The 14336-nt window shown below is 31.0% G+C and overlaps 1 protein-coding gene across 1 annotated transcript; it reads right to left on the bottom strand.

Moving 5' to 3' along the window:
* Positions 1 to 309: 309 nt before the first annotated feature.
* On the bottom strand, positions 310 to 3227 carry LOC133699703 (UDP-D-apiose/UDP-D-xylose synthase 2). The gene is made up of 9 exons (XM_062123087.1): positions 2823 to 3227; positions 2632 to 2724; positions 2347 to 2454; positions 1688 to 1802; positions 1473 to 1606; positions 1282 to 1383; positions 1100 to 1192; positions 860 to 995; positions 310 to 766 (listed from the first exon to the last, which is right to left on the bottom strand). Exons 1-9 carry the CDS (start codon positions 3096 to 3098, stop codon positions 654 to 656), a joined length of 1170 nt encoding a protein of 389 aa, XP_061979071.1. The 5' UTR covers positions 3099 to 3227; the 3' UTR covers positions 310 to 653.
* Between the last annotated feature and the right edge of the window lie 11109 nt (positions 3228 to 14336).

The following is a 14336-nucleotide window of genomic DNA, read 5'->3' as shown; positions in this document are numbered from 1 at the left end:
CAATAGAATAAATAAAACAGATTGCTCTCGAAGACATCCCATCTCATGTAAAGAAACAGAGGGAAACATGATTCGGATGGAAGCTTCTTTTACTAGTTTGCTCATCTTCTACAACACCACATGCTCTCTCTCCTGTCAACAAGATATTTTGCGTAGACATATCCATGTCTAGAGTTGTGGGCAGCTTCCATGAATCCATTTTCTTACTCTCTTTTATTCAACAAGATATTTGCATCGAAAATAAGCATGTCATCGAATCATTCTACAGACGCAAAGCTCTGACAGGTCAGGATTTTGCAAACACGAAGGTAAAGAAGCTTACAAGATTGAATTAATAAATAATAATTTAAGAAACATAAGCTTGATCGGGTCAACAAATTAACACAACACTTCCCTAGACCATGCTCAAAGTGACAAATTATAATGACACGGGCATAATTGCCCATCAGAATCTTCTCGAGGTTTGACATTTTTAAAACACATTCCTGAGCTACACTGAGCCACCGACTACCGACACCAGAAAGACAAAAATTGTAATGTATATCGAACCAACCATTATGATATACTTAAGATTGCCTTAAAAAGAATTGGAACACTTCGCTAATTACCAGCCCATCCAGGAATATCCTCTTCATCGTGTCTCATTTACTTCTTCAGCTGGTTGTGGGTTGTGACATGACCTTCTTGATTGCCTCGGCATACGTCTTGTGTTGATAAGTGAGGGTTGAATCGAGCAAGTCCCACAGAGACGTCTTGGGGTTCCAACCTGGTGTCCACCAAACAAATGTCAAGATGACATTAAACATCAGAAAGTAGAGTTAACGAAAAATGAAAATGCAGCTAAGAAAGAAGGCAATACCAAGTTGTCTATTGATTATGGTCATGTCTGGAATTCTCTTGTCACTATCGTCATATCCCTCACCGTAGAACTCTTTGGAGCTGACATCAACTGTCGGTTCCTCAAGAGCAGGTTCTCCACTTACATTTGCGTAGACCTGTTGCAAGAAAAGTTTGAGCATCAATTTCAGGATGCAGAGAATAGATTAATAATGTAGTCGCCTAACATAAGCCAAAAGGTATCATCGGAAAAATTCCACACCGCTGTCATCATTTCAGCAAGCTGCCTCACAGTGACTTCATTGTTAGGGTTGCCAACGTTAAAAATATGACCATTGGCCCTGGAAGGATTTTCCTATATGAAATATAACACTATTAGATACTCCTTTACCATTAAAATATAAATAAAAAAAGGAAAGAAAGAGGATATAGCTTAGCACGTACAATCATCAAGAGAACAGCCTCGATGGCATCCTTAATATAAACAAATGTTCTCTGGGATTCACCACCATCCACAAGCTTGAGCGGCTCCCGGCGAAGAAGAGCCTGGGGCAATGAAAGATGGAGACATCACAATCAAAGAACCCAAAGAAAACAAATGAGCTCAAGACCCATGCAGGAAAAATTAGACTAACATTGCTAAAGCAAGCAAGAACCCGGGGAACGCCCTCACTTGGGCCATCAACACCGGGAATAAAATCCATTCTGGGTCCAATCCAGTTGAAAGGCCTCACGATGGTGAACTCAAGTCCATTCTCTGCACCCTCAGCTGTCATCATTATGAAAAGAAATCAGAACCAAAGGTCCTAAATAGCTCAAAATTGCCAGATCATAGGTCCAGATTGATTACCATAAACCAGCCTCTCAATCAATTGCTTTGCACACGCATAAGACCATCTCTGCTTCTCAATGGAACCGAAAATGCAGGGAGAGGCATCTTCTTTAAGCACATAATATGCAGGATCCTATCACATCGTGCCAAGTAAAATCACTCATCTCTAACTACAACCATATCATAAAAAATTAAATCACAGAACAAATCAAAAGGTCAAAGCAACTCAAAATAACAACTTCCGCAACTCCCAACAGTCAATAATAGAATGACAATAAAACAAGTTCACAATTATATCAGTTTCTAACCTTCAACACTCTCCAGCCAAAAAAAAAGAAGACTGATGACACCTGACACCATTATACAAGTTTGACACGAACAAACTTATGAAACAGAAACTTCTAATCCTCAATCACACCTTCCATTAAGCTAAATATGATCATATTACCTATATAAAACATTGACACAGAACCAAACCCCTCTACCTACAAATGCAAGCATGTCACTAATGCAGCTTGATCCAAAAGGATCTGCTAATTCAAACATTAAAATGTTAATGCATTTCAAAGACTTTTCAAAATCAACCCACCGACAAATGCTTCTTCGATTACGCATTTCAAGAAAGCACGGAGACATCAATATAATTCGCGAAAACGAAAACGGAAGCGAAATTTTACCTGACGAAGAGGACTGTCTTTAGGAAGAAAACTCCCAATAGTTTTCCCATACACTTCACAAGTCGAGAAGTGAATCAGACGCTTCCCATTCTCTGAACAGTACTTCACCTAAAATAATTCAAAATAAAAAAAAAGAAATAAAAGAACACATCACACATCAACTTCAAAAAGAAAAAAAAAACAGCAACAATAGAATCTTTAACAATTTCAACCGATCTTGAAAACTACAATAACAAATTCAACCGAAAACGAAACACGAAACTTAACAAAACGCAGAAGCATTACCACAGGCAGCGCGTCTATAAAGTTGCTATAAATCGTATCCAAAGGACGCGTATTATAATCAGCCGGAGTACAGATCGCAGCCAGATTTATCGTCTGAACCACACATTACCACAAAACAACACAAATCAACACAATGATTAGATACTAGCGCTTGATTACAGCTTAATGATTAGAGAGGTGAAAACGAATACCAGATCTGACATCTTGATGAGGCCTTCGAGGCGAGAGTCGTGTTTGATATTGATACGGTGGAACTGGATCCGGCCAGCCCAAGGGAGGCTGTCCGGTTCGAGAAGGTGCTTGATCTTGTCATTGTAAACATCAAGGGCTAAGATCTTGTGTTGAGTTTCGTTCAAGATCTTCTCACACAGGTGGGACCCAATGAAACCACCAGCACCGATCATGCAAATTGTAAGCGGATTTATTGGTTTTCCATCAAGATCAACCCTCACCACTGATGATGCCATTGCTAAAAATCAGAGAGAGAGACAGAGGGAGAGGGAGTTCAGAGGAGGTGAAATGAGTGTTTTTCGGAAGACGAAAGGGAAGGGGTGTGGTTTATATGGGAAGGAGGGAATTTGTTGGTGTGTTTTGTATACGCGAATCTGGATGAGGACTGTACTCGCTGTGGATATGATGCGGGACGCGGTGAAATAGTGGATTTTAGGAGATAACCGCTGTTTTGTCGTTTGTACCGGTGCGGTAATCTGATTTTTTGTTTTTTATTTTTGTTAATTTCCTACACGGTTGAGGGATTGGAGAACAAGGTGGCGTTTGGCGCCCCCGTTTCAACTTGAATTTAAAAGAATAATTGTTCAAAATTATTATTTTTTATTTTTATAATGTGCTAATAATATAAATAAATTTTTAAAAATAAAAAATATATATTATTTTAATATATTTACAAGTCAAAATATTTTAAAAAACAATTATTATAATATCTCAAGCACCCGTATAAGATAAATCAGTAATTAATCTTTTGTTGAACTTTTGTCGTGCACTTTGGGTGTTATTTTCATGCTGAGAATGTGGTTGAAAAGATGATTTTTTAAAATAAATTTATTTTTTTAATATTTTTATATCATTTTGATGTATTGATGTTAAAAATAATTTTTAAAAATAAAAAAATATTATTTTAATATACTTTTAAATAAAAAATATTTTAAACTATTACTAAATTCTCACACATCTACAATAAATATTAGCAATTTAACACGTATTAATTTTTTGTAATCATGGGAAGATTGTTTAAAAATAAAGCACGAGTGAGTTTTAATAAACAGGCTAGGATAAATTACACGTATGAAGCTGTGAGATTTTAAAGTGCATTGGGAAAACAAAATTTTCAACTATTAATTATCATCAACTATGTATCCAATTGTTTACTTAGTAGTTTCTTATTAGGCATATATTTGATAACACAGTGTAAGGTGTTTTTGTAAAAATATTTTTTAACTTAAAATATATTAAAGTAAATTTTTTAGTTTTTTAACCTCCAGCATTAACTTAAAAATATTAATTTTATATTTCCTCATATAAAAAATAATTACAAATTATTTTTTAAAACAAGTTAAACCAATTTGAGTCCATGTTCTTCCCCCCTCCAACCACAGAATGAGAGGAGAACCATAGTTTTAAAATCCGTTCTGGAATTGGAGTCAAGCCGAATTGAAAAAAAAATAGAGGAAGGAAACCTAGTATGACCCCGCGGGTTAACCTGGCCAAAAACTCGTTGACTTGGTTTTTACTAAAACGACGTCGTTTTGATTTTAAAAAAATTGACTTCGCGACCTAATCAAAACTCGGTGACCTATCAGAACTTAAATTTCGAACCTTGAATTAGGCTGGTCTAAAAATCATGAGGAAAACTACCATTAATTTTTTTTTTTTTTTTTTTTGAGGATGACAATGATAGCAAGCTTAAAAAGAACAACGAAAAAAAATTGAAGAGAATGATAAATAATCAACCGTTATGAATAATAAATCATGGAATAACGCGGCATCACTTCTAATCTAGAGAAAAAACATCATCGTGCAATTTAATCAGTTGGATTATGGGGAGAATCATTAGAAAAAGACACTAAACACTAAAATTTGTAGCATTAAATATCTTTCTTATAGTTAATGCGAGAATTAATTAAAGCGAGTAAATCATCCTCCGAGTGATCACAATCCTTGTGTCACAGATCATAGTAATAGCTGATTGGATAGTTGATGACATCAACACCTGGCACAAACCGTGGCACTAAATTCTACCAATCCATTCACCTCTAAGGTTATATTTGCTATTGTGCTTGTTATATAGATGGGATTGAAAAAAAATTATTTTATAAAAATATTTTTAGTTGGAGTTGATTTAATATTTATATATATTTGATTAAAATTATGATTAAAATTGAGTTGAATAAAAAGTATTTTAATGTGTTTAGTTAAGAATGCTTTTGAAAATTGAGGTTATAAAATAATTTTAAAAAATATATATTAATATTGATAGTTTTTAATTTAAATTTTGAAGATTTAATTATTGCTATTACATAATGAAATAAATAATACTCTATATAAAATATTTTTTATTGTTCCATTAAATCATCTACAATTCCATCACCTATGAAATACATCCGACAAGGACTACAATTTTTTTTATTTTTTAAGCGCGCAACAACATCAAGTAAAATATAATCAGGAACAAAATTGAGATTGCGATCAAATTCTGCAAATGTTACGTCGTCAAGCGATCTCCGTCTAATTTATGTAGTGTCATTAAATAATATTAAACACTAGTTTTTCAAATAAAACATAATTAAAAAAATAAAAAATGTTTTTTATTTTTTATTGTACTGGGTCAAACCCGGTTCAATATATTTTGAGCTTTCGATTGAACCCGATTCTACCGGAACAGTGTAGTATAGCCACACTGTTCAATGAACTGTCCGCGCAAGAAGCAACAATAACTTGCTTTCCTCCCCCTGCATTTCAAGCACAAAACACTGTAGGACCCATGAATATTGAACTATGTTTTCTTTTTTTATCAAAGCTTAAAACACAGATGCAACCTACTAAATAAACGCTACCTAAAAAAGAAAGAAATAAAAAAGAATTAAAATGTATGTGATTTATCTAGTAATTGATGAATCAAGATAACATCTATTTTTTCATGATATTTGAAAGTCTATTTTTTCAAAATATATTTTTATTTAAAAATAAAAAAAATTAAAATAATATTTTTTTAAATTGTTTTATTTTAAAAAAATAATTTTTGACAATAATATATTAAAATGATTTAAATATATATATCTAAAAATAAAATTTTAAAAAAATGATTTTAAATACGTTTCCTAAAAGCTGTTAATGAATAGTTTAATAATTAATATTAATACCGACAGCAGAAGACATACTCGTGAACAGCCAGAAGTTATGACATTAACTGTGATTATTTATTTAAACAATGATTGGAATTATAAAAATAGGGAGACGTGGGATAGAAGTTTCGAAACACGAGAAACGAGTAAAAATGCTGGCATCAGCGGGAGAGTATCGAATGGCAAGCAAGCCATGTGAGTGGCTTCTTCCCAATGAGCTGTCCATCTATTATGCTCACGTGGGTTTCCGATTTTTGCATATTCGGTGTCAGTCGAAACCACAAGCCCCACCCCCGACTCCCATGCATCCTCACCACGCTCCAATCCCCGTGGAATCTTATTTCCCAGGAGTACCTTTACATGATTTTATTCTTTCCTTTATCCACTCGGAGAAATAAATTACGCCAAGATAACAGCGAAAAGGGAAAGAAGGGGTGTATCTGTAATATTTCATATATTTTAGGACTAAACGTAAATTTTATTCAAAGTTCGGGTTGCCATGGTGCTATAGCAAGAGCGCCTCTTCTGCGGAATGTTAAAGGTGTGTTTGAATATGTAATAATATTTATATTTTAAAGTATTTTTTTATTAAAAATATATAAAAATAATATTTTTTTTATTTAATATCAATGTATCAAAACAATCTTAAAACATAAGGAAAAATAAATTTTAAACAAAAAAAATTTAAATTTTAAAGGAATACAGTTTGAACCGCGTTTTCAAATAGGCTTCAAAACCAATTAAAATTGCATTCTAAACAGTATTTGTAGAGTTGATTAAGTATAAGAGCAACCTGGACAGTCGCTCAAAACCTCCAATTCATAAAAAAAAACCTCTAAGAATAAGCAAGGTATGTTTTTCAATTATATTTATGGCATGAGAATTGCTAAAGAGATCGCATGTTAGACAATAGTCATACATAAAAAATAATAAATAAATATTTTTTGAATATTTTAAAAAGCCTCATTTATAATTTTACTTAATAATTTTTAAAGTTTTAAGTCGACTTAAGACTTTTTAAAGTCTTGAGTCGACTCTGGTTGTTTTAACAAATTAATTTTTTATTTTTTAAAATTATTTTTTATATATTTTTATTATTTTGATATAATGATATTAAAAATAATTTTTAAAAAATAAAAAATATTATTTTAATATACTTACAATAAAAATTTTTTAAAAAATAAACTAAGCGGTTTAAACTTGTTACAAATCCATCGTCATAACACATGAAATATTTACTGCCTCTCCTTATAAGAAGGTGTTTAGGAACGCGATGTAAATCACGTTTCTAAAAATTAATTTTTTTTTTATTAAAATTTAATATAATTTGTACGTTTTGAATCGTTTTGAAGTGTTAATATTAAAAATATTTTTTAAAAAATAAAAAAAATATTATTACTATATATTTTAATATAAAAAATTATTTAAAAAATAATAGTTATACAGACACATTCTATGACCTGAATGGAAGCTCGGGGAGTGATGGTGACAGTTTGATAAAATATTTATTGCCTTTCCTTATGATTAAGACCTAAAGGGCTAAAAACCATACTTGTCAGTTCGACACAGTGTTGATTTGGAAAGGAAAAAAAAATCACGAGTTATCGGGTAAGATATTTTATTAAAACGAAATCTTCAAGATGAATTGATATTTATCAGTTTAATATATTGTTTGAGACTGACGTGAGGTGACAGGAACCCAGCATGGTTATGCGTGTGACAGTGAAATTCCCCAGTATAAAAACGTTTCTTGTCACATGAACATCATCCTCGATGGTTTTTTTTAACGAAAGAGTTGTTTTTTATTTTTTTTTAAGTTTTTTTAATTTAAAAATATATTAAGAATTTATTTTTTAATATCAAGAAATTAAAACAATTTAAAAACATAAAAAATCAAACAATTTACAATACTTAATAAAAAAATTAAATTACATAAAAAATACGGTGATGCCACGAGAAATATTCTCTTAAAAATAATAAAAGATAGGATCAATATTCAAGAAAATGTCTTAAAAATTTACGTTCCGCTGTGATAAAAAAATAAAAAATATATTTCAAGATTGAATCAAATGATGAACACCCATACAGTTTTTCAAGCCACTAATGTAAAATCAACCCGCACTTCATTTTCTTCCCTATTAATTTTAGCAAGAACTTAGATTCGACATTGTCACAGTTATTTATGTCCACACAACACTTGCACATAAGGCTCCACACGAGAAAACACACATCTTGGACATGTCTGATCAACTTTTTCATGACTCGGACTCTTCGATCGAACTCCATGTTTTTTAATTGATAAATTGTATTTATATAACATGATATTTATTTATTATGCTTTTGTTCCCTTAATTTAGCAAATTTCACCATTAATTTTTTAATTTATTATTTTAACCATATGTTAAGATAAATTATCAAAATTAATCATGTTATTTATGTCAAAAAACCAATTCAACCCAAAAACTTAAGTTATTAGGTGGAGTCTTAGGATATATTATTTTCTAACACACCTCCTGGACTTGAAACTTGTACAGACTCATATTAACCTGTGTTTAATTTTTATTAAATAAATGAGAATGGTGAGATTTGAACTCGTGACCGCTTGATCATCAAAACTTTGATACCACGACAATGAACTATCTCAACCCAATAACTTAAGCGGTTAGGTAAGGTATATTATTATCTAACAATTTATACGTGAAAAACACATATAAATTTAACATGTATTAAATTAAAAAAAAACTATTATCACATACAAATTGCGTAATTGATTTCAGTGTTGGGTTGTAAATTCACCATATTAAAAATACAGGCAAAGATAAAATCTACTTAATTAAAAATAAAATTAAAAATTTCCTACAATGTAAAGACAAATTCAACCATTAATTCAAAAGAAATATCTAGTTTTATTTATCATGGTCGGCCATCACATAACCATTTATAAAAAAATGGAAAGTAGTTTCATATCACTATATGCATAAGAATCACAGGTCTTAAATCTCATGTGTACCCAATCGTACGTACAATGGCCCACACTGAATTCTGCACCAAAGCACCGACACGGAAAATCTAGCGTCGCTAAGACCACGCGGTGTTTCTGGCGCGTGTTCTGAGGGTTCCGACAGAAAGGACGCCAGTGGTGTTATAGTAACGACAAAAATTTCTCATGGCTGGATTGGCTGCTGAGGAGTGACCTGCTACAGTGTCCGCTGCTATATTTTTGCTTAAAAGGGGAAAAACTTGACTGGGCCATGACGGGCTTTGGAAGAAAACAGCTTGATCCATTACTTGCAAAAGCTTACTGGGTTAGACCCATCTATTTTCCTATTTTAGAGTCGGTGAGGAAAAGCGTGCTGATTCTTGCACCGACGATATTTGTGCGAGTACGTGGGTTTAAATAATTTTTTATTTGAATTTTATTTTTTAAAAATTATTTACAATATCACTGCATCAAAAAAAAATATAAAAAATTTAATTTTAAATAAATTTTTTAAAATATTTTTTGAGAAACGCGATTGTTCCTCAATACTGCCTATGTATTTCACGAAAGTAGACTTTTGCACCAGGCCGTGGCTGCAGCTGGATTAGTTTTTTCTGTTTAAAAACGAAGTAAATATTATTATTTTTTTTAAATTTTTTTTATTTAAATACATTAAAACAATTTAAAAACACTAAAAACAATATTATTACAAGAGAGAAAAGTGAAAAGATAAAAGGGATATTATTACCATATTGGACGTTTCAACAGTTTAATAGTGCAATGTGAGTGTTTCTTATATATAAAAGTATCTTATCAAGACTTTTTTTTTTTCATGTTTCTGATAAAAAAAGAGTCAAAATCATCATAAAAAAGCCAGGCTTGTTTATCAACTGTACTAATCTGAAAAGAAAGCCTGAATTGATTCTTTTTTATGCGAAGAACATCATCATAAACAATGATGAACCCTATACAGTCCATAACTTAAGTCTAAAATCTTGGGTTAGAGACGGAGTTTTAGCTCGTAACCACGTCAAGATGTATATATTTTTTGTTCGTTTTAAGATTTATTGGTTACAAAAGAAAGATGGGCATCGAGCAACTCAAGATTTTCACTCTCGAGACACCGAGATCCACATTTTCGGTTAATTTGTTTGCAAATATCTCTTACCGATGCCCGTTCATAATATAAATTAGCTGTGTTTTGCTGTGGTTTAGATATTTTTTCTATAAAAATAAATTATATATGTAAGTTTTTTGATGTGTTTTTATATATATTTTATATATAAATAAAAAAAATACAAATACTTGTAAACAAATAAATCGAGAACTATATATATTAATAAAATGATAATAAAATAAACACATATAAAATTAATTAAAAAAACAAATATTATGTAAAGTTATAAATATTGCAAAAACCAAGTTAGACAACGTGTCGTCTGATTTTACCTAAACAGTGGTAAAAAAAATTAGGGCTTGAGTTTTTTTAATATAAAAACTCATTTTCAACTTTTTTTTTTACCTCAAAACATATAGAAAACATTCTAAATATCTTGATAAACTCATTAATAGTTGAACTATTTGACACAAAATTTGACTGTTTTGGTGGTCGGAATCGATATCAACAATATTTTTTCTCTTTACAATTAAAATTAATCGACTTTTTTTTTTTTTCAAATTAGAAATTAAAAATTAAGAAAATAAACTTTTGAACAAGAATTGATTTTTGTGAAGACTTCAAAAACTAGAGGTATCCAATTGTTATAATTAGTAAAAAATAATGAGTAAGTTGGACATTTCTTCCCTGCCAAAGCATAGTTATAACTTTCAACACCACAAATGAACTTGGAGATTCATCAAACTAGAATATAACTTGTGTTAGATTTCATTTCAAAATAATATATTTATTTTATGAAAATAATATTAATTTTTTTTATAAAGAAACGACATGATTTCATTGCTTGAATTGACTTGTGAAATCGCTGTTACCATATCAATTCTTAAACCTGGTGTTACAACTTTGTCTAAATTCAAGTGAAGGAAACAGGAAGAAAGCCTCGATTCATCAACAGAATTGATTTCGCTCATGATTGTTCTCTGCTTTTTGATATTCCTTTTTCTCTCCTCTCCTGCCACCGAAGATTTAACTTTATAAAAAGGGAAACCTTAAACGAGGGCACAATTTATATAACAAGAGAGGTCACGAAACTTCCAGCAACGTTTAGAAGATCCAAGAACAGCAGTTAAATCACCATTCGGCTGTGAGAAAGTAGTTCTATCAAGAGTTATTACGAGGATGCTCTAAATCTTAAAATCATCAAAATTAGCATTATCATATCGAGAAGTTATAAAGAAACTGATTTTGCTTTCGTGTTATAGTAAAATGAATAATTGGGTGACGTTACTGGCCAAGGTTAATATTCAGGTCAATCTTAGTCTGTTATTTCTATTTAAAATTATATAAGTAGAGTTTGACTTGATGTATCGAGTTGCAAAACAACCTATATGTCACTTGGGTTTGGTTATTTAATGTGAAAATTTGTTTAAATTAAAACTTGATTTAAATTATGCTTTAGGTTATGAACTTATCTGGTCAACTCATCAAATCAGGTTGTATAATTATTTGTATAACTATGACTCAAACATAGAAGACACTATTTTTTTTAACTATCAAATGTTACTAGCTATTTAACTCGCGCTTTGTTGCGGCGGGTTATATAGTTTTTTTTTAAATATCAGACATGCAGATTGCTTTAATGTGTTTTTTAACATAAAAAAATTAAAGTGTAAATTGAAAAGCTTATGCAAGTATCTAGTTAAATAAATCAATAACTATTTATGTAAATAAATAAATAAAATCATTAACAGTAACCAAAAGAAAAATAAAAAATTTAAGAGATGAATATAGATTAAGATATTTAATCATACAAAATAAGACATTTACCTGATTGTGTTTACTAAACTTGTTTACTTAAATCAATAAAAGATAAATTTACACCCTAAAAAACTCATAACCTAAAAAATAAACACAATGCCTAAAAAACAATTATTATTTAAACCCAAGCCCTAAAAACAATTGCGCAAGGCCGAACACATCAATAATATTATTTAAAAATGAATGTTTTTTATTTTGAAAGATAAACAGAAGGCCAAATCGGTTTCTTCACCAATGTCCTTTTCTCATAAATTATCTTTGTTCTCAGGTGCAACTTACTCAGATCCTTCCACTTACAACAGTGTAGCGGGGGTATTACAATATTTGTCACTAACTCAACCAAATATCTCTTTTGCAGTTAACAAAGTCTATCAATTCATGCACAAACCCACCGATAAACACTGAACAACATTCAAAAGGATTCTTCGGTATCTAAAATTTTTGATTCACTTTGGACTACTTATTAAGCCAAACAAGTCAACACAACTTTCTATCTACTTTGATGTCGGCTGGGCAGGCTACCCAGCTGATCGAAAGTCCACCTCAGGTTTCTGCATGTATTTTGGTGACAACTTAGTCTCATGGAGCTCTAAGAAACAACAAACTGTGGCATGTTTAAACACTGAAGTTGAGTACCATGCAGTTGCACATGCCACAATTGAGTCACTTTGGGTACAATTCTTGTTGCGTGAAATCAGTATTGTTTTAGCCCAATGTCCAATACTGTGGTGTGAAAACATTAGCGCCACAAATCTCACGGCCAATGCAATCTTCCAAGCACGCACTAAGCACGTGGAGACAGACTATCATTTTGTCAAGGAAAATGTTCAGCAAAAAACTCTGGATGCATTATGGAAATGCATTATGCAGAAAACTCAGCAGAAAACCAATTGTGTCTGCCAGATTTGCCTTCCTCAGAGACAAGTTCAACGTGTATTCATCCTCGTTGACCTTGAAGGGGCATATTATGGAAATGCATTATGCAGATCATGACAAATCAGTAAGTGTAATTGCAACTTGATCCCAGGAGTTAATTATTTGCTTTCCATGTATATTTCATAAACTACACAGCTGTAATTGATTCCTCAATAATTTATACAGTTACCAATATAAATATACATCATCTCTCGCTGAACAGAACACACGAGAGTTTCCAGCATTTTCTCCTTTGTTTTAACTCTTGGTATTGTTATTGGCCAAAGAATCAATCTTTAATTGAGTAGACACAAACTTTACGCAAGTCCGAACACATCAACAATATTATTTAAAAATAAATGTTTTTAATTTTTAAAAATAAACTTTATTTGTATAAAAACAAAAAAAAACAATATAAATGAATTAGAATAATATCTTGAAAAATCAAACACAAACAGAACAATTCTAAAAGAACTTATATTAAAAAATAACATGCAAAACCCATGACTTGGATAATGAGATTGTGACAAACCCATAAAAAATAAATTGAAGATAATCACAAAACTAATATTTTTTTAAACCAGGAATTCCTACTATTTCAATTCTCAAGTCATACGGACCGTATCTTCTTCTTTTTTGAGCCCGCCTTGAGCGAGCATGGAAGACCCTCTTCTTATCAAGTAGGAAAGCCTGCGTATTCTTATTAGAATGTCCTTTGAAGCTTGACCTCTGGTGAGGCTTCTTTCCTTTCATAAGGGAGGCAGGGCTCTTTCCATGCTCGACTAATTGAACCAAAAACAAGTTTCGTGACAAACCCATAGAATATAAATTGAAGATAATCATAAAATTAATAGTTTTTTTAAAAAAACAAATGTATAATGATAAGATCGTACAAAGCCGAATCCCCAACAACTTAAATTTCAAAATATAAAATTAAATATTTAGGGATGAAATTGAAAAAAAAAACAAAACAATTAAAAAAAATAATAAAAAATAGCAATTATAAGAGTTATTAGGGATGTGATTGGAAGAAAAAAACAAACCAATCAAGAAAATGACTCAAAACAAATATAAAATAAAAGAATGAAGACTAAATTTGATAAAAAAATTTACAGAAATTAAATGACCATGGATGAAATTGAAATAAAATCTAATTAGAACTAATTAATGTTATTAAAACAATTACAATTAAAAAAAAAAGAGTCTAAATCAAAAGCAAAAGAAAATTGCAGGGCTAGTTTAATTTTTTACATGACCAGCATACCTTTTGAGAATAAAAAAAAAAACGAATTGATATCAAGCCTCACCAAACCATTATTTACTGGGCTACCCAGAAAAAAAAATATATCAAAACGAGTCAGCCCGCGAACATTGCAGCGGCAACCGTAGATTATGTAGCCAGAGACAAGAAAATAATTCAGCAGCCCTTAAAATCCCAAAGAAAATGCATGAATACCTTGCTATCAAATCGAAGGTACATAAAATATCCATGGATTTGAGCTCATAGCATCAGCTA

This window comes from Populus nigra, chromosome 7 (assembly GCF_951802175.1).
Source record: "Populus nigra chromosome 7, ddPopNigr1.1, whole genome shotgun sequence".
In the NCBI taxonomy this organism is placed as follows: domain Eukaryota; kingdom Viridiplantae; phylum Streptophyta; class Magnoliopsida; order Malpighiales; family Salicaceae; genus Populus; species Populus nigra.
Note: the sequence above shows the minus strand (reverse complement) of the source record. Positions and strands in the feature narration are given on the sequence as shown.

Coding starts and splice junctions, on each gene's coding strand:
- LOC133699703 (XM_062123087.1), bottom strand. CDS start 3,098: ATGGCATCATCAGTGGTGAGGGTTGATCTTGATGGAAAACCAATAAAT. Junction 2,455..2,631: donor TTATAGACGCGCTGCCTGTG/GTAATGCTTCTG, acceptor GAATTATTTTAG/GTGAAGTACTGTTCAGAGAA. Junction 1,803..2,346: donor AAGACAGTCCTCTTCGTCAG/GTAAAATTTCGC, acceptor ACGATGTGATAG/GATCCTGCATATTATGTGCT.